Source organism: Typopeltis vanoorti, chromosome 2 (assembly GCF_054136105.1).
Source record: "Typopeltis vanoorti isolate ZY-2024b chromosome 2, IOZ_Tvanoo_1.0, whole genome shotgun sequence".
Lineage (NCBI taxonomy): Eukaryota > Metazoa > Arthropoda > Arachnida > Uropygi > Thelyphonidae > Typopeltis > Typopeltis vanoorti.
Window position 1 is genome coordinate 180,293,650 of NC_143550.1, and position 20,787 is coordinate 180,314,436.

Genomic DNA, 20,787 nt, shown 5'->3' on the forward strand with positions numbered 1-20,787 from the left:
TGATAGTTATTGTGGTCTGTGAGTGTTCAACCTCTCGTGATGGGTCTTCAGATTTGATGGCAGCTTGGAAGTAATACTAATACCAAATATAAAAAATAAAATTAAAAATAATAATAAAAATTACTTAGTACTGCGGATTGACTAAGGTTTGTAACTTTTCACAGGTGGGAGTTCATCAAGCAACTTTGAATTCTAAACATATTTTATGAGGGTGGTCTGAAAGGTTCTTGGCCTAACAATGAAAAAGCAAATTTATAATTTCAAAATTATTTTTATTTTTCAACATAATCTCCCTTAAGACTAATGCATTTATTCCAGTGATGCTCCAGCACCATTATCCCATCCCTATAGTGATTCTCAGTAAGATCTGCAAAATACCCCTTTACAGCTGCAATCACCTCTTGATTCGAAGAAAAATGCTGACCAGTGAGGAAGAGTTTTAGTTTTGGGAAGAGATAGAAGTCAGAGGGAGCCAAATCTGAAGAATAGGGTGGATGTTCCAACAGGTCATGGTGCAGATCCCTTAATTTTCCCATTCCCAAAACACCTTTGTGGGAAGGTGCATTGTCCTGATGAAAGATGATATTTTACTTCTGCAAATCAGGTCTTTTCTCACAAATTTTTTCATCTAGGCTGGTTAAAAGATCGGAATAATATTCCCCAGTTATTGTTTTACCCTTTTCAAGATAATTAATAAACAAAATGCCTTTAGCATCCCAAAACACCGATGCCATGACCTTTCTTGATGATGGAACCGACTTTGTCTCCTTTGGTGCTGAACAGGCTTCTGTCCACTGTTTTGACTGCTGTTTGGATTCTGGTGTGTAATGGTGAATCTAAGTCTCATCCATACTAATAAATTGATGCACAAAATCAGTTTTATTTTTGTTAAAATGCTCCAAGCACTGTTCAGAGATTTTCATGTGAGTGCGTTTTTGATCTGCTGTGAGCAAGCACGGCACCCATCTTGCGCTAAGCTTTTTCATTTGCAATTCTTCATGCAAAATATATCCTACACGTTCTTTTGAAATGCCTATAGTCTCAGCAATTTCACGCATTTTGACTTGCCAGTCATCCAATATCATAACATGCACCTGATCAATGATTTCTGGTGTTGTTACACTTTTTGGACATCCTTCACATGGATCATTTTCAAGGATGGTATGGCAATGTTTAAACACGTTTAAGCCCATTTATTAATTGTTGAAAACAAAGGAGAAGAGTGGCCATAAACTTTCATGAACTTCGAATGTATTTATTTTGGCGTTAAATCTTCTTTTACAAAGAACTTTATAACCGCACGATACTCAATTTTACCCATTTCAAGGGATACTGAAAACACTTTTGCTTCAGACAGCTGTATAAAACAAACTACTTGATAGAATGACTTGCAATTTCACATGGATGTTTATGACAGATGTACCAACTTAGAAAAAAAAAAAAAATCTTCCCAATAGTGTTGCCATCTATGGTTGAAGCCGAGAACTTCTCAGACTACCGCTGTATTTGTAGAAAACCTAAGTCACTTAAAATTATATAGCTTTCCAGAAGTATGTATGTATGCATGCTGTAGAATTCTATATGAATGTATCAGTCTATAAAAAAGGTCTACCAATCACAATTCATGTATAATAATTTAAGAACGTGCGTACCAGAACTAGTTCATGTTCTGGTACACACGTTTTATTTCAAAATACACACTTACCTTTCAAAAAGATATACATTTTCAAATATTTCATCATAATGAGGTGGCTTTTCCATATCATTAGTAATTTTTGTGTTCAACTCAGTGCTAACAGGTGGTAACACTTGATTTTCTGACAGTGGACATAAAGGTTCCCGTAAAAGTGGCACAGGAGACTTCCGATCTCCAGGCTCTGGAGTATGAGTTGGTGTTGAACTTCCACTCAGTTCACCTCTTTCAAGTTCACTATTTCTTCTCCACCTAGATTTAACTTTTTCTGGTTTTGGATTACATGGTTCTTCATTATCTTTTTTCCCTCCGCATGTGGGTGATACAGATAATGGTGGCTGAAGAGGCACAGGAGTTACTTCTGTTAAAGTAGTATTTTCTACACCTATATGTTCTTTAGGTTTAGAGTTTTCTTCATCAATAGATTCTAAATTAACTTTGGCATTACTTGAACTGTTCTTTCTAAGTGGTCTAGCCTTTTTATTGCGTACATCACGATCATTCTTAACAGTTTCTGAACCTACTTCTGAATGAGTTTTATCACTTTTATCTTTATCTTTGGTAAATTTGCTTTTCTCGTCTTTTTCACGTTTAGATTTCTCACTTTTATATTTATCAGTTTTCTGTCTTTCAGTGCTTTCTGTATCCTTAATTTTTTCATTTTTATCAAGTGCTATGCTTTGGTCTTTATCTGATACATCTTTTTCATCCTTTTTTAATTTTTCATGACTATTTTTCTCATTTCCTAAAACATCTTTTGTGTCTTTAACATCTTCAGATTTATCCTTACCTGCTCGTGCCTTTTCCTCTTTTTCTTTCTCCCTTTTCTCTACAATAGATCTAATACGACTACTTCGTCTTATTGGTGTGCCTTCAATAGCATTTTTTCTTCCACTTTCAGGAGAAGAACTAAGTGATTCCTGCTTATAACTATCACCTTCTTCTGTTTCTTTGGAAATCTCCTGCTCTTTTCTAATTTGCTTATCTTCTTTCTTTGACTGAGATGCTTCTTCTTTAGAAGCATTCAGTTTTTCTGAATTAGTTTTAGCTGCACTAGACTGTTCATTCTCAGACCCAAAATTGCGTAACAGAAGGTAAAATTCAAGCCTCGATTTCTGTGCATTATAACCAGAAGACTTTTCAACTGTATTCTCAGATTTAACTGTCACACTTTTATTTTTTTTTGAAATACTAGCCTTTTCTATAACTGGTTTTACAATATTTAATTTATTATTGGTTTCTTTTGTTGGTTTTACATTTGTACATTCAATTTTAGGAGCAGGTTCAATAAATGGTACTGTCTGTATTTCATTTTCTGTCATTTCCTGCTTATCAGAATTAACTTCTGATTCCAAAGGAGTATCAACTAAATTATCTGAAACTTCAATATTACTTATGTTAGACGGTAATAAATTAAGTGAGGCACCATTATTTTCATTATTACCTTCATTATATGTAACATTTGATGAATCAGTTCTAACTGTTTCTTCTACTGTTTCAATTACATTTTCTGTTTCTATGTCAATGCCCGATCGTGTAATTTCCTCAAATGCTATGATTTCTCCTTCCTGTTTTGTTATTTCATCTTCCATCATCACGATATCCACTTCTGATGAATCAAGAACAGTTTCCTTTTTCACATTATCCATAGTATCATCTAATGTTGGATGTATGCAAGATTCTTCGATAGTGTTAGCATCTATTTTATATAAACACCATTTCCCAGAGTCCTGTATAGGTAAGGAAATTTTTTCACATTCTTCAACATATTCTGTAATGTCATCACAATTTTCCACAACAGTTGACACAGTTTCACAATTTTCTACATGGGTAGAAACTTCATGGTTTTCAACAGTTATTTGAATATTGTTACAATCAAGTGTAGATGTTTCTTCATAGTTTGTAACAGTCGTTGAAATATCTTTACAATTGTGTTTAGAAATGTCCTCGAAGTTTTCTACAGGTGAAGTAATATCTTTGTAGGTATTTATAGAAATGTCTTCATGAACATCAACATCTGGTGTTTTTTCACAGTCTGGTACTGTTGAAATTTCTTTACAATCTGTCATAACAGAACATGGTAATGTTTCAGGGTAATGTTTATGTGGAAATTCTCGAGAGTCTTGTATGCATGTTTCTTGATTATCATTAACAGCTGATATTTTGTTGCAATCTGATGTTGAAATGACTTCATAATTGTTCACTGAATAATGTTTATCTCCTGCCACCTCTATATATGATACTATTTGTTGGTCACAGTCTTCAGAATCTTCTACAAGAGATACTGGCTGTTTAATTACTTCTAATAGTTCTGTTTCACAGTTTTCTGTGACCTGATGTGATGGATGTGATTCAGTGGTATGCAAATCTACTAAAGATTTAACTTCATTATCACCCTCCTCTTCCTCCTCCTCCTCCAGATATTCTTCCTCATCATCCCTAAAAGAACAGAGATTCCATTAGCAAACATTAAATAAACATGAAATATGTGGGAGCTGCCAATTAAAAGGTTCCCCCACCTCTAACAACAATTTTTTTAAATTAATCATAAACAAAAAAACAATGCAGAAACCACAGTACCCAAATGAATTAGTCGACTTTACATTTGCATACATTTTACAAAATATCATTTCACAATGATACAAGGAGTAAATTAGTAATAAATCATTTATTTATATTAATATTTTATTAGGCATAATGGTTATCTTCAGAGCCCTATCAAAAGATTAGTCAGAACCATTAATAACAAAAGGACATATAATATACAACATAATGGATATAAGTGAAATATATAACATCAACAGCAATCATATATTTTAGGGCTTATAACTTCTGAATTTAAAAAATACTGAACATAAAATCAACATGGTCTTGCTTAATATAAGCACTTCCCATTGATTGAGACCGGCACAGAATTGTTCTTATAAGATTTGGTCAATGAAGGAACACTAGGTAAGACTTTAGCTCTCTCAAAACTGAAATAATTAATAATGAAGCAATATCATTTGGTTCTGCCAAATCACTCATTCATGCATTTTAATCTTCTTATTTCAGCAATTCATCTGATTTATCCATACTAATTCAAACTGCAAGGACAAAATTTATTTTATCTGGAAAAGATTATGGATAATTTTATCTTTTAAATGTAGGCAGGATGAAGGATATTTTTCTTACAGATGAAAAAAATGTGCAGATGAACTTCTTTGCAAAAGTCCATTCTTTTAAGAGTTGCCTTTCAGGCAGAGACAATTTATACCTATCTCAAGGATATGGGAAGCATTAATCTAAAACAAACACATTTAAATTTTATTATTCATTTATTTTATATCTAAATCAATCAACCATTAAGGCATTAATGCTACTGATTTAATCTCATATATACTGGTTACAATTCTCAATGAATACTGAGTGCTCTTTTAATACATTCATACCAGGTGTGAATGTGTTAAAAGAGTGTATGGACAGGCATAAGTTACATGGAACTAGTTTGTGGTATATTATGTTGCTTTTGCATCGAGTAGATGTATTTTGCAAAGTTTATATGCCATATTAGTCAACGTTTTCACTAGAATATTTGTAAAATTAGCATATGCGAAATGTTTTAATGATGTGAAAATTATGTGAAATCCTAAATGCAATTCAAACTAATTCCTAGTTATACATTTTAATTACTTTTGAAAATTTGCTTTACATTATTTGATTTCTGTACCTCATGACTCCAATATAAACAGTTGCTAACACATTTTCTGCAATATATATCTTGATATATATAGCAGGATATATCTTTCACAAAGTTTATATGGCATATTAGTTTCAATGTTTTCACTAGAATATTAATAAAATTAGCATATGTAAATGAAATGTTTTAATGATATTAAAAATCTTAAATGCAATTCAAACTAATTCCAAGTTATACATTTTAATTACTTTTGAAAATTTGCTTTCTGTACCTCATGACTCCATTATAAACAGTTGCTAACACATTTTCTGCAATATACATCTTGAGAGTAGATATTAACATAGTGCAAGATATTAGTGCAAGAATAAATCTGTAGATTTATTTATTAATAAATTGGTTACTAATTAGGAAAAAAATAATTTTTTTAAAATTTATATTGTATAGGCAGCACCCCCACTTAAAACTTCACAGGCCACCAATGGCAAGAACTTAGTCCACCTTTGCCATGAGTTGTCCCAGTCCTGAAGATATTTCAGGTGCAAACTTTGTTTGCTTACACTTGAATAAAGGATTAAACTAAATATATAATTTATATGTAAAAAAGTGTATACTGATCATAAGTGAAAAAAGAAAATTCTTAGAAAACTAAGCAAAACATGAATAAATAACAGAAATAAATCCACATAAGCACAACAAATTATACAACATGATTTGCTGCAGCATCAAACTATATATTCCTGCCATGCCTAGATGAATCACCTAATCAACACTGTTAGTTCATTGGATTAGAACCTCCTATAGTTATTTACTGAGTTACAAAATGTATGTAACTGTTGTTTATTATTGGTTAGTTATTTATATTTTGCAAACAAATCCCTTTCTACTCCCCTCTCCTCATAAGTTTTATTTCCATCATAAATGCAAGTTTACAATTTATACGATGATGTTATTTGCTCCACTCACATAGGACACATACATATAATATCACAAATGAAAATTATTAATAATTAATTTGCTAGTATCTATTTCTATTCATACCTTTCTCTCCCTTGTATTTACCATTCTCACAAGGTTCATTAAAGATGGCTCACATATTTACACGTTTTAGTAATAATGACACCTAGACTTTTAGGAATCATGATATATGGCATGTCTGTCAATACACAAACATGAAATTATGGCGAGGCGAAGTGTTTTCTCCTCTCCCCCACAATAAGGTCAAGATAGTGGCAACAAATTTCCAATCATCCTGAGATGAATGTGTTAAAGTATCAGTAATGCTCAATTATCTTTCAACTAATTGCTTCCAAATGAACTATGCCCAGGCTGACTGGACAGATATGAGTTGTTTTTTCCAGGTATTATATCATATACATTGTCTACTGCTTCCACACATTTGTCATAATTCAATAAGATTTACTAGCACACAAGACATGCCAATGGCAAGTGATAAAACTAAAATTCTTGGGCACTCTTAACATGTTTGTTGTTTGTTTGTTTTGGGTTTAACGGCACAAGCACAGCTAAGGTCATGATGCAACAGATGGAACATAAACAGGTATAAAAATCAGTGATGTAAAAGACATGTAGAAACAAATGTAAAAAATGAAATATAAAATTAGTGTAAAAAATTAATTAAAACATTTAAAAAGTTAACATTTAAAAGCTGATATATACACTAAATTAAACTAATAAAACAAATATGTACATAATGATATATGTGAAAAAATTTAAAAAGAGAGGCAAAATTTGATGAACCTGATAAAATCTGCATGAGTATACAGGACTAAGATTATGAATGTGACTGAAATAGTCACTGCACTCACCAACAAAACAAGAGTAGTCCAATATGAATGATGGTTAGTCCAGTACCACATAACTCACATAGAGGCATATCACCTCTCAATAGGAAGGGATATATAAGTGACTATGACCTATACTGAACTGAGCAAGAACAACGTCCTCTTTACAGTCTCAGCATAGACTAGACTGTCACCATTTGATTTCAGCTTGATTTTATGGAGCTAATTATTGGTCTCTCCATTCCATAATGACTGCCAGAGAGAAAAAAGTTTCTGACTGATGATCTGCCAGTAATCGGTGAATGGGACAGGCAGACAAAGTTTGAGAAATGAGCTGACCTACCTGCAGTATCTGTACCCTCCTCGTTTCCTTTAATCCCAATGTGGCTTGGAATCCAACGAAAACATACATCAAACTGTACTTTCCTAAGAAATGATATGAACAAAGGGAGAGCCTTGGATCTGCAGCTCTAGACAACCTGTAGAGAATTGAATCTTCATGAATCTGTATGTACAAACTGCCACTGAATTAGAAATTTTTATTTAATGGTGTGTTGGATTTCTTTACCCAAATTACAGCACATATGCAGTTTGACATAGATTCATAGGCCATAAAAAAAACCATGCCAAAACCAATGATGAAATGTTGGATAACAGAGAAAGGACCATGGCTACGCCGTCCCCCGTAAGTGATGCGCAGTTCTGTTGCCTGAGGACTGTGAGAAGTGGGCTAGGGCTACTGAACCAAGGACGGGTTCGGCTAAAGAAGTGAATCCAACAGAAAGAGAGTGTGTGTGTGTGTAAAGCAAGAATCGGGTCGCTGAATGAGAGGAAGAAGGGATGTCAGAGAAGTACATGAGGTTGGTGAAGGAGATGTATGAGGTAACAGAAATTCAGGTCAGCTCTAGTGTCGGCATGACAGAAGGGTTCCCCATTGTCTTAGGGCTACATAAAGGGTCAGCTCTGAGCCCCCTACCTCCTTGACCTGGTCATAGATGTACTAGTGGAAGATGTCAAGAAGGAGGCACCATGTAGCATGCTGTTTGCTGACGACATTGTTCTATGCGAATCATCCCGAGAGAAGCTTGAAAATACCCTGGAAGAGTGCGACATGAGAATTAACCGAGTGAAGACTGAATATATGTCAACGGGGAGTGACGAGGATATGGCCATACGACTCCAGGGTGAAAGGCTAATTTCAGGGAAGAAATTCAAGTACCTTAGGTCAGTTATCGAGAGGAATGGTGACTTGGATGAGGAAATACAGCACTGAACAACATGCGGTTGGATGAATTGGAGGAAGATGAGCGGGGTCCTGCGCAACAAGAGAGTGAGTTGTAAGAGGAAAGGAAAGCTGAATAAGATGGTGGTGAGGCTGGCAATGCTCCATGGTGCAGAGACGTGGCCTATAACGAAGGCACAGGAGAGGAAGATGGAGGTAGCAGAGATGCAGATGTTGAGATGGATGAGTGGTGTGACAAAGGACAGGATAAGGAATGACTACATCAGAGGAATGATTAAGGTGGGACCATTGGCAAGAAGAAAGTAGGCTGAGGTGGTTTGGACATGTAGAGAGAAAGGGTGAGGAATATGTTGGTAAACGAGTGGAGTATATGGAGTTGGAGGGAAGGAGGAAAAGAGGCAGGCCCAAGCTCAGGTGGAGGGATAAGGTGACAGAGGATCTTATGGAGAAAGGATGGAGTCCGAAGGACGTCCTGGACCGGAGAACTTGGAAGAGGAAGATTAAAGATCGGTGCGCCGACCCTGTTTAACATGGGATAAGGCATAGTGAAAGAAGAAGAAGAGTGTGATAGATCTCTTTAGCCCAAATTACATCACATATACAGTTTGACATAGATTCCACAGGATGATGGATTGCATCCATGTCTACAACTTACCAAGCATTCACCAAACAGTTCTTTAAATGACTCCGATTTGATGGAAGGGGACTTTGCTTCTGGATGTGCTTTAATAACATATCCCATACATTCCTAACGATATTCGGATCTGGGCTTTGTGGTGGCCAGGGAAGATGGTGTCAGTCACTGTCATGCTCACTGAACCACTGCTGAACAATTCTTGCGCAATGGACAGTAGTAGCACTGTCATCCATGAAACAACTATTACCTGCTGGATAAAAAGTCAACACTGCAGGATGGACTTGACTGGCAACAATGTTCAGATATTCCTTAGAGAACACCTGACCTTTCAACAATATCACGGAACCCGTTCTGTACCAACAGAACATGTCCTACACCATGATGCTTCCTCCAGAACCTTGAGTTGTGTTTACAAGGTAAGATAGGTTCATTGCGTCATGACTTTTTTCCAGTCTTCCAGTGTCCAGTCACAGTGTTCCCAACACCACTGTAAACAAACTTTCCAGTTCTTTGCAGAAAGTGGTTTCCACATAGTTGCGATTGCCAATAGTTATGAATTAGGAACACTGTTCCTAATTCATAACTATGTGCAGTGAGATATGGGTCAGCACATAGTTATGAATTAGGAACAACGTTCATTAAATGCTTCTGTCCATTGCTGCACACACACGAAGTTTTATTTTTTTGTACAAGCCTTCTTTGACTATGGTAATCTCATTCCTGTCAGATTGTTTTAGGATCACAGTTATGCCTCTCAGACAAGCAATGTGGATTAGTTTTCTGCTGATTAAACAACCAGAATATCTCACATTTTGAGAAACCAGTCATTTTATCCATCACCTGCTGGATAAAAAGTCAACACTGCGGAATGGACTTGATTGGCAACAATGTTCAGATATTCCTTAAAGGACACCCACCCTTTCAACAATATCAGGGGACCTGTTCTGTACCAACAGAACATGTCCCACACCATGATGACACCTCCAGAACCTTCAGTTGTGTTTACAAGGCAAGTTAGGTTCATAGCTTCATTGGGCTCCCACCAGCACGCAACAACAGTTTAATTGGTAAACCACAGTTTGTATGTACCCTGTATTCCCGTTTCTTTGATTTGCTTGTTTCTATGCACTGATGAGGTACTGTTATTTTCAGTGTGAAATATCTGTACTTTCATTTCATCAAAGTTAATTACTGTGGTTATCATGTAATTTGTTGTTTATAGTCATGCCACAGGTACCTTTAAATTTAGATTAGACAAAGTAGACAATAGTTCACTCTTCATCTCCCCTCCTTCTCTATTTTATCGCTCCAAAATATACTCTTAGTAATAAATCCATCTTCAGTATTAATATCAACAGCACATTTGAATTACACGTGGAATGATATACACAAATAATTCTGATGTGTACATCATTCCAGCTAATAGTTTCAGGACAAGCACTACATTCCAGAGAAGATATATTATCACATTACTGATATCCTTTTGAATGAACTAATACATAGATTTGCATGTAAAGTTTAATTCCTTGATGTAAATTTTTATTCCGTTTTATTATTATTTCATTTAAGTAGATATTAAAAAGTTGCTGAGAGGGGACATCCCTGTCGGACCCTTTGGCTTATCTCTCTCGTATATGATAGCTTGTGATTTAATCTTATTTGTATTTGATTATTTTCATATATACTTGTGATAGCTTTTAGGATATTATTTGGTATTTGTCTTTCTTTTAATATGTTAAATAATATGTTTCTTTTAATTTTGTCAAATGCTTTTTCAAAGTCAATAAATGCAATATGTGTTTCTAAATTGTATTCTCTTCTTTTCTCTATTATTAATTTTAGGCAAACGGCCAGGTCTATACATAATCGTCCTTTTCTAAATCCATTCTCTACTTTTAAAATAAAGTTTTCGGAATATTTCATTAGTTTGCTATTTAAGATTCTGCTATATATTTTGTAACAGGAATTTAGTATACTGATACCTCTATAGTTTTTAGGGTCATCTCTATTACCTTTTTTAAAGATAGAAATCATATTGCTTTTTCCATTCTATTGGAAGGATACCAGTTGAATAAATCTTATTTAAAAACAATAAGAGTCTTTCTTTGAATCTTGTTCCTGCATATTTATATAGTTCTGAACCTAGCTTATCTTCTCTAGGTGATTTTCCATTTCTTGTTTCTTTCAGGCTGATTTCTAATTCTTCTTTAGTTATTTCCTTTTCATTTTCGTTAATTGTTTGCCAGTTGTCTTTTTTAAAATATTTGTCCGTCCACAATTCTGTGTAGTAATTTAGAAATTCTTCTAATTTCAATTCGGTGTTTAATTTTATGTTTTCTTTGGTATCTGCATTTAAGTGTTTCAAAATCTTATATATATTGGGTCTTATTTTATATAAATCATGTTCTAAATTAGAAACAAATTTATTCCATAATTCTGTATGTCTTTTTCTGACTTCTCTTTTAGCTATGGCTCTTATTCTTTTATATTCTATTTCATCTTCTAATCTTTTACTGCTTAACCATTTGTGATAGGCTTCTTTTTTCTTTTTGATTATCTCTTTGATTGTATCATCCCAGATCTTCAGTTTTTTTCTTTTATTGAATTTTTTGGTGTTTCATTTGCTGCTGCATTTAGTATTATTTTTATATTAAGCCATTCTGTTTCTATTTCTTCATTTTATTTCATTTTATCTAGATATTGGTTAATTCTTTGTTCATATAGCCACTGTATATTTGTGTCATTCAATAGTCTAGTTTAATAAACAAATGTTTCAAATTTTCTTTCTGTTCTTGTTACTTGTAGCCATTTAGATGGAAATCTTAATTTTATTTTAACAAGAAAGTGGTCACTGCTTATTTCATATCCTCTGTGAACTCTAACATCTAGTGAAAATTTTGATGTCTTTTCATTTAATATAAAGTAATCTAATATTGATATCCCTCCTCTTGAGGAATTTATTATTTTTAGGTTATTATAAAGTACGAAGGCAATAAATTTTTTACCATTCCTGTTTAGAGTATGCTCTCCGTGTATTCCTATATTATTATTAATTTTCGTGTTTCCAATTCTTGCATTTAAGTCTCCTGCTAAAATTATGTAATCATTTTTATTTATTTTATTATATATGTTTTGTAGCTGATTATAAAAATCAATATTATTCTGTTCTCTTCCTTCTTCTGGGGCATCCTCTATCTATTTTTATTCTAGCTTCTATCATTCTTTCATTCCATAATTTATAATGTTTTAACTGTTTTGAAAGGAGTTATGAATCCAAATCATGACTCCTGCTTGTGCTCTTTGGTCTCTGTCGACTCCACTGTATATCACAATAAAATTTTCGGTTCTCATAGTTCCTTTTAATTTCTTTTTTGTTTCAGTGATTACTGCTATTTTAAAATTTTTTTCATTTAATAAGTGGTCTAATTCTATTTCTTTATATGCTATTCCTCTTACATTCCAGTTTGCTATGTGTATTATATTTTGTCATTTCCATTTTTGTTTTACCTTTTCCATTCCAGGGTCATTTCCCATAGCTTTAATCTGATTATCTTTTTCTGTCAGCTTACAAGTAGAATTATGTTCTCCATGTCAGGGGACTAGCCTGACAATGGAATAGTTCAGTGGTAGGGCTGCTACCCTAAGGCTTCTGAACTAGCCTTCTTCCTCATTTAAACCCATTGGAGGAATAGGGTATATTGAAGGAGGGAAAGAGTAGATTATAGAAGAATTATAGTAAGGTTTATAGAGAGGGCATAGTTGTAAGGCCAGAAATGAAAAGACCCCATGGCCCTTGAGTACTCTAATAGCATAAGGGTCATAAAATAAAAAAGTTGGCTGATAAGGCCTTATAGGAAAGATTAAATAAGTGGATCTTCCTCAAAGTAGAAGAAGATAGATCCAGCTAGGGATCCATGGGAGTGCCGCTTCCCTTACAATCAAAACGATTGCCCCTTATGGCCCTGTTGGTCCACGAGTCCTTATTCAGTATATTCGGACCACCCCACCACATATATATATATACACACACACACGCATGCATGCATGCACGCACGCACATGGATGCTCCCCTATCCGCCACCCAGGGGACGCACTCTTTAGGGGTTACAGGGTCCCCCGAGAGAGTTTTTATATGTTGCAATTATAAATATTTCTACAAGAATAACTTAGCTTATTCTTTCAACTACTTAAATACTGCATACAGATACAGTTTATAAACAAGTTATGTCAAGTTGCAGAATAAGAAATTCTATGCCTTTTACATTTGCTTTAATTTGTGTAGCTACAAAAATCCATCACCATTTGCATAGTTGAAGTGACTGTACTGTCTAGACAGTAGTAGGCACTCTGAACAAATACACAGTGATACATCAGTTCACCCACGTGGTGCAGCTAAAAGTAACTAATTTAAGTGTATTAAGTTGGAATGGGTTAAGAGATATTGCAGTGGAGACATTGGAGAAATTACTAAATAAAATATACATTTCTATTTCTTGCTATTTCTATGTCAGCAAAATTGGCTACACCACATAGAAAGGATGAATAACAATAGGATTCCCAAACTAGCATATAAATATAAACCTACAGGAAAAAGAGACTGCAGACATCCAAGACTGATAAGATGGAAAGACCAACTTCATCTGCAGAGCAGGAACAGGACATAAAAAGCCTATGCCTAAATTGCTCAGACGACTAAATAAAATAAATGACAAGTATGATTTATCATATAATTCATTTTTATAGTATTATGCAAAATTACTGAAATTTTGTGCATGCAGTTACTATGCATGTGTGCTCCCTTTCTGACCAGTGTGCATGTACAGCTCAGAACGAACGATGACGATAGGTTCGTTTTTGTTTTTTTTCCAACTATATCCCTATCTCAAGTAGTTTCTTTTTTTTCTTTAACAAACTTAATCATTGTTTAGCTTATTCTTCATCAGATTCCAATTGCATTTAAAAGCACTGATTGGTAACAGAATAGCAATAAAATTTTCCAACTTTAATCTACAACATCCATCACAACTACTGCTTTCCCTTTATCTGCTTTCATAATATAATAATGTTATTATCAGGAATTAATACTAATGTTGAAATTCATTTTTTTTGGAGATCAGAGGGCATGAAATTTAGCTGAAAACATTATAATGTAATTTGGCCTCATTATAATGATAAAGCAGATTCAGACTTCAACTGGTTAGTATTTTCAATAAAGCTCAAAAATGTGGTGTTTATGTTAAAGCATGAAATCTAAATACAGGATCTTTATTAGAATTATGGCAAAATCACATCTAGTAAGAACTTCAACTGCAGTGATTATGAGTGGTGATACATTCCCTATCCATTCATCCATATGTGCAACGAGGTACTATTCATTTCCACCCACTACCACAAATGAAAGAAAAGTTTCAGTTCCTTACATATCTGAATTTCAGAACAAACATACAGGATATTGAGAAAATTATAGTTCTTTACCACCTGAAATCTTGCAAAATATCAATTTTTGCCTTCTGCCAGTCAAAGTAGCAATCCTGTATATGCCTGGCGTGCAAATGTATCCTTTCTTATTCTGGGTAAACTGGTCATTCAAGAGGAATGATGAATACTGGGGGATGCCATGAATAAAAACCTTAAAAGTCCAGGCAGGTTCAGCACAGTGCTGAAAGTAGACACAAAATCCTTTGGAATTACACCAAGCATTCAGACATGGTTTTCAGTACAAACACCTGTTTAATAAGGTCCTGGTACACTGTCCCACCATGACTGAAAATGATAGATTAACCAATAAAGTAGGAAGAGTGTTATCCATATATATTTGCAAATTTTTCATATGCCACAATATACATCGATTTTTGTATTTTTGATACCACCACAAAAGAATGCAAACCACAGGACATCCCAAATGGGGAGGTAGCTAATAATTAGATATTTATGAAACCCTACTCTAGAGATTGTTGTGACCTATTCTTCTTATTCTATTCTATTAACTTTCTTATACTTTACATCCAACCGGCTGCGCCATTTATGTTGTGTCCCATTTTATGAATTTTATTCTATTTTATAATTTCCGCTTATCTATGTTCTTCTATTATCACGCACGAGATATCACCAAAATTTTTACTAATACTTAAATTATTTCTCCCCTTAGTATCCCTAATATTTGTATTTATACTGCACCTTTTGGGATATTTAGTTTAAGATATTATATACAAAAACAAGGAGAAAGAACTCAAATATGTCTAAAGTGAAACAATGTTGCAGTCGTGACACTTTATCTCGTTTCTTAACATTAATTTCCCGCGTGATTAGGTTCGTAATTTTTCAAGTGGTGCATTGGACAGCAATTTCAGACAACTCTTTTATCATTGAACAAAGGTTTATTAAATTCCTTAACATGGTACAATTCAATTTTTTGTGATTACTCAATTTAATGCTAAACTAAATACTTATAAACTAACATTAGCTTATTACAAGTAATTAGGCTATGATCCAATAATGAGTATTACGATCATGCCGCCATAACAATTCAACACATAAATTCACTTGACATGGACAAATAAGATTAATTCACACTATTTAACTATTCAAACTTAAGTAGATTAACTAAACCCTTTTCTGCACTAACACACAACTATGACATTTCAACTTTCCTATACATTACTATAGACATGCAAAATTCTCAGGACACTTAATTATTCACATAACATTAACACTAGCAAGCTCACTTTTAATATATTCTGTCAGATACTAAAGTCCTAGTATAAATTTTCCTTGGTCACTTCAACAGTTCCATATTGGAATGATGATACTTATCACAGACAAATTTTAGTTAACATTAGATATATTTTACAGTACCTTTCTTTCTTGGGATTTTCATATGGACCTTTACCTTCTTCTGATTGAGCTATCTTGATATAACCTCACCGATAATCTGCTTCTTCTACGTTCTTTAGGAATTGAACTAGGCTTAGGCTGGCTTAACTTTTCGTAACTCCGAACACACTTTGAATCATCTATATATCGGCTGTGCGACTCGCCACGTGGTCATCGATTTCTTTACTTCTTTCCCCTTCTTGTAGTTGTCACTGAAGTCGAAACACAAAGAATATGCTTTCTTTTCCTCGACTATATGGCATTCTTCGCTTCTCACATAGGAAATACGGAACCGAAATTCCGCTCACTTTCGTTTCCGTGTTGTGACGTGGAGATATAACTCCTATCTCGCCACTCAGGAAAACACCGTGAAATCCATATGAAAGAGCTCGCGAAGGACTCTCCTGGAACAGAATCAAAACCAAAACCAAAAAAAGCCTCGTGGGGGGGGGGGGGTTTCCAGCCCTTTTCTACCTGTTCTCCTAACGGCACTTTTTCTAACTTCTTTTCTCCGCCCCTACTTGTTTTTACTTCACCGACCAATTATGGTAGCTTTTTTCTGCCAAACATTATTTGATCGGCGAGCCCGTAACGATGTCTCAATCTGGGAATTGGCCCTGAGTGATAGTCTGTTGTTTTTCTTTTGCTAGCCTCTAATTTAATCCCCTTTCCAAAAAGAACTTACTTAATAACTTAATCTCTAGCCTCTCACATACCATCTCTTATGAATAATCCTTTTCTGTCTTATTTATTTACCTTTTCTCTTTTAAATCATATCACAATATTAATATATTCTTTCTTTTGTTAGTTAGTTTAACAAAAACCTTTATTTTTTTTATATATTTTATTGGATGCAAGAATCTTTCTTTTTCTTTTTATTAATTCAACTATTATCTTTTATGCAGGGTTCTAATTTATTTTATTTATTCTTCATGTTACACCATGATAACTGAGAATTTTACATTCTTAAGATATCAGGGTGTAACAAGATCAAATAGTACTGTTTCACACATCTTTAGGTCTTCAATGAGTAGAGTGGTGGACTTATTACCAAGCAATTAAAAGAAAAAAAGCACTTGACACTGACTAATATAACAATTGAGTAAATTCTATAATTCGAACCCAGCTGTTAATATTAATTGAAGATGGAATAATTAATAATTTCAAAATATCAATTACTAATAATAATCAGTTAGTAATAATGCTGTCGAGTGGACAGCATATCCAATCAACTGGCAACAGAAACTATAAATTATCATTAAGTGGTTAATGAATTTTATCACCTAGTATGACATCTTGGGTGTCTAAAGCACAGTTTTCTATTATCCTACCTTTGGCTTACCCAGTTCTATACCCTTTCATGGGCAGGATTCACATGAAAAACTAAGAGAAAAGTGAAGTAAGATGTCAAAGACTAATCAAATGGCCAAATATCTAATGACAATCTCTGTTATTCAATCATTAGACATGCATTCTGGGTGGTATAGCATCCGTAAGTAGCAGCTATGGGTATAAATGTGAAATATTTAAAAGGTGTGTTTAAGGAAGCTGTCAGTACAGGTAAAGGATGACAGTGTAGCAATATGACAATAAAAAGTTGAGAAGAACAAATGCAAGGCCAATTGTGTGCAATTAATAAATGTATAAAGTCAGCTTATGCTTTTAGAGAATACACGTGTTTTGACACATTTGTTTAATATGAATTTTACATTGAGTCAAGTTCCAAAAGAGATACGCTGCACTTGAACGACTTTAGTGATGACTACGTTTTGATTGACTGGTGTGTGTGTGTGTGAGAGAGAGAGAGAGACTGAGGGAGAAACAGAATATGAAAGGAGAGCCAGAAGATGGATATAAGAATCGAGAGAGTGATTGTGAGATTATGACAGGCAGAGTGGATGAGAGTAATAAACAGGAAAATAAGAGCAATCAGAATGAAAAGAGTAGTATATCAGCTGTCCAACCAACAGGCTATAGGTTCAAATCTTGCCATGGGAATGGATGTTTGTGATTGTCTTTAGGTGGGAAATTAATTTTACTGCCTGGTGTGACACCATCTCCTTACTTATTGGAGGCCTGAAGTGGGGAGGTGGTAATTAATTAATTTCTGTGTGATGATACAGTGTAAGTTCCCTTTTATGGGAATGGAAGGCACCATCTAAGTCCCCCCAAATTTTATCCAAGCTCCAGAACCGGCACAGCTGACGAATCAGGCCTATGGCTGGGTCAGTATTCCTGACTGTAATCCGTGTATGTCCACGGCCGGCTTGCCTGCTTGCGGGATGAAAAGTCCCAGATAAACTGTGGGGGAAAAAACCCTGCTGTCCATGCCCGACACTGGCTAACTTGGCTATGGCTGAGGAAGATCCTTAAGCTCCTCACATCGTCGACGGGAATCGAACCTAGGACACTCCTTCCCCAGGCATATGGTTGCGTAGTGCAAAGCCACTAGGCTAACCGTGCGGATGGGGAGGTGGTGATCGCACATAAAACATGCTGCGAAAAGTAGAATGTTTGGTCTCTAGAGTAGGGTTTCAGGACTATGTACAAAATAAAAATATATAAAATTAATAAAAATAGAAAAAATTCTTAATGCACTCAAGGTACAAATGCACTATAGGTTTACAAAATATTTTCGTACGTGAGAGCCACATAAAAAAAAAAATAATAATGAAAAGGCAGATTAGATGGTAATAAAATAAGGATATGGAGCTGGATGATATATCATCATTAACTGCACCCCTAATGTGGTTGTTTAATGAGTCTTGCACTGGGGAGTGTTCCAAAAGAAGTGGTAAGTGCTGCAACAAATGTGCTCAGACAGATGTTTTCCAAATACATACAAATCTGAAACTGCAGTTCAAGGATTAGAGTGATTCCTTAGAAATACAATATGGATTCTTTGTCTAGCAACCAATCCTATCACAATGTAAATTAAAGATACCAAGAAATTATATAAAATGGTTTAATCCTTTATCCAAGTGTAAGTGAACAAAGTTTGCACCTGAAGTATTTTCAGGACTGGGACAATTTGTATATAGAAGCTAATGACTCCACATCACATGCCTTAGTATTCCATTATGCAAAGCACATATCCTTGCAAACATGTATAATGTTATGCATTACCTTCTCAGTGGTGCACCCAGAGGGGGAGCCTTCCCCCCCCCCTCAAAAAAAGGGGAAAAAACATTAAAAAATTTTCAAAAAATCTTTTCCTAATTAAAATTCTTTTTTTTTTATGTTATGTCGTGTCTTCTATTTCTATACTACTTATGAATTACTACAGATGCTCAGTCATAGGTCGTATGCAATGCGTAGTGTGTATTCTCAAATCTTCTACTCAACTCGGTCCACCCCCTCAAGATTAAATCCTGAGTGCGCTACTGTGGGAAGGTCAGTACAGACAAGTTTCGACCTTTATTAAAGTCTCATCAGGGGAGCCAGACTCAGAGGTGATATTAAGGTTGAAGTAATGCAGATGTCATATTTTCATATGAGTAGCCAAAAGGTGTCACACTTTATTAAAATACTCTGGATTAGAGATAGTTGTTGGAAGTTTTCCCACTTAGTTATACAATAAATTAAAGATATCAAGCAATTATATACTTGGTTTAATTCTTTATCCCAGTGTAAGCAAACAAAGTTTGCACCTGAAGTATTTTCAGGACTCGGGCAACTCATATATAGAAGCTAATGACTCCACATCACTTGCCTTAGTATCTCATAATGCAAAGCACATATCCTTGGCTACCACTGATGAGACATCAATAAAGGTTGGAACTGGTCTGGGTATTGACTCTTCCTATAATGCAAAGCACATATCCTTGTAGACATGTATAATGCTATACATTATACATGTCTGCAAGGATATGTGCTTTGCATAATGGAATAGTAAGGCAAGTGATGTGGAGTCATTAGCTTCTATATATGATTTGCCCCAGTCCTGAAAATACTTCAGGTGCAAACTTTGTTTGCTTACACTTGGATAAAGAATTAAACCAGTATATAATTTCTTGGCATCTTTAATTTTAGTATAACCAAGTGCAAAAACTTCCAACACCTATCACAACGATCAAGAATTATCTTTCACATGGATATGTAAAGGATAGTCTTGGTTCAAACAATCTACCTGTATTTTATGATCAAACAATGGATAAGTGACAGTAAAGGACAACTGAGAGATTCTGTGTGGTAGTATACAAGCTGGGAGAAAAGCAAATTAGTCAGAAATAACCATTTGCAGGTGGAGGGTTCTGTTTTTTTGGCCACCTATTGTTTAACTTTATTTGTATATCCTTCATGTGGACTGACAGGACATACTGGGTTGTTTTCTGGGAGTTATGCTGATATTAAGTTCATTCAGGAAATTTTAAACAGATTTTAATTGTTAAGTTGTTGTTTTAGTGTTAAGAAGTGTATGTAGGTTACAGTAATTTGGAAGATAAGGTCTAAGACTTTGTACTGTACTGTACTGATGGAATGGTGCTTCAGGAGGTAAATGGATTATGATTGTGTGATTATGATTTGAAAATCTGATGGTCCAAGGGCACACCACAAGAGTTGTGAAGACTGAACAACACACTGTTGCTATGATAAGTACAGATAAAAGAGATAAGCTATCATATTGTAGAAATCTTCATTCAGACCATACAAAGACTACTATGAATAGATTTAGTCATCCAGTTTTCGTGGTTATCAGAAAACCAGAGAAGAATTAAACAAGGTAATGTCAAGTCTGGAATATTGGTTATAGGGAGATGAAGAGGAAATATAGTTTAAAGGAAAGGCAAGAAAGATTATTAAAATTTTTAAATTGGTGAGATTTCATAGGATTAATATGGAAGAGATTATCCACAGAGT

The 20,787-nt window shown here is 34.5% G+C and overlaps 1 protein-coding gene across 2 annotated transcripts in view; it reads right to left on the minus strand.

Moving 5' to 3' along the window:
• Set2 (SET domain containing 2) overlaps window positions 1-20,787 on the minus strand; it is a 552,532-nt gene that overhangs the window by 473,481 nt on the left and 58,264 nt on the right. For both annotated transcript variants that reach the window (XM_090414077.1, XM_090414085.1), the window contains one exon: window positions 1,706-4,132. In XM_090414077.1, coding sequence (XP_090270203.1) covers window positions 1,706-4,132 — 2,427 coding nt within the window. The remainder of the gene's footprint in view (window positions 1-1,705; window positions 4,133-20,787) is intronic.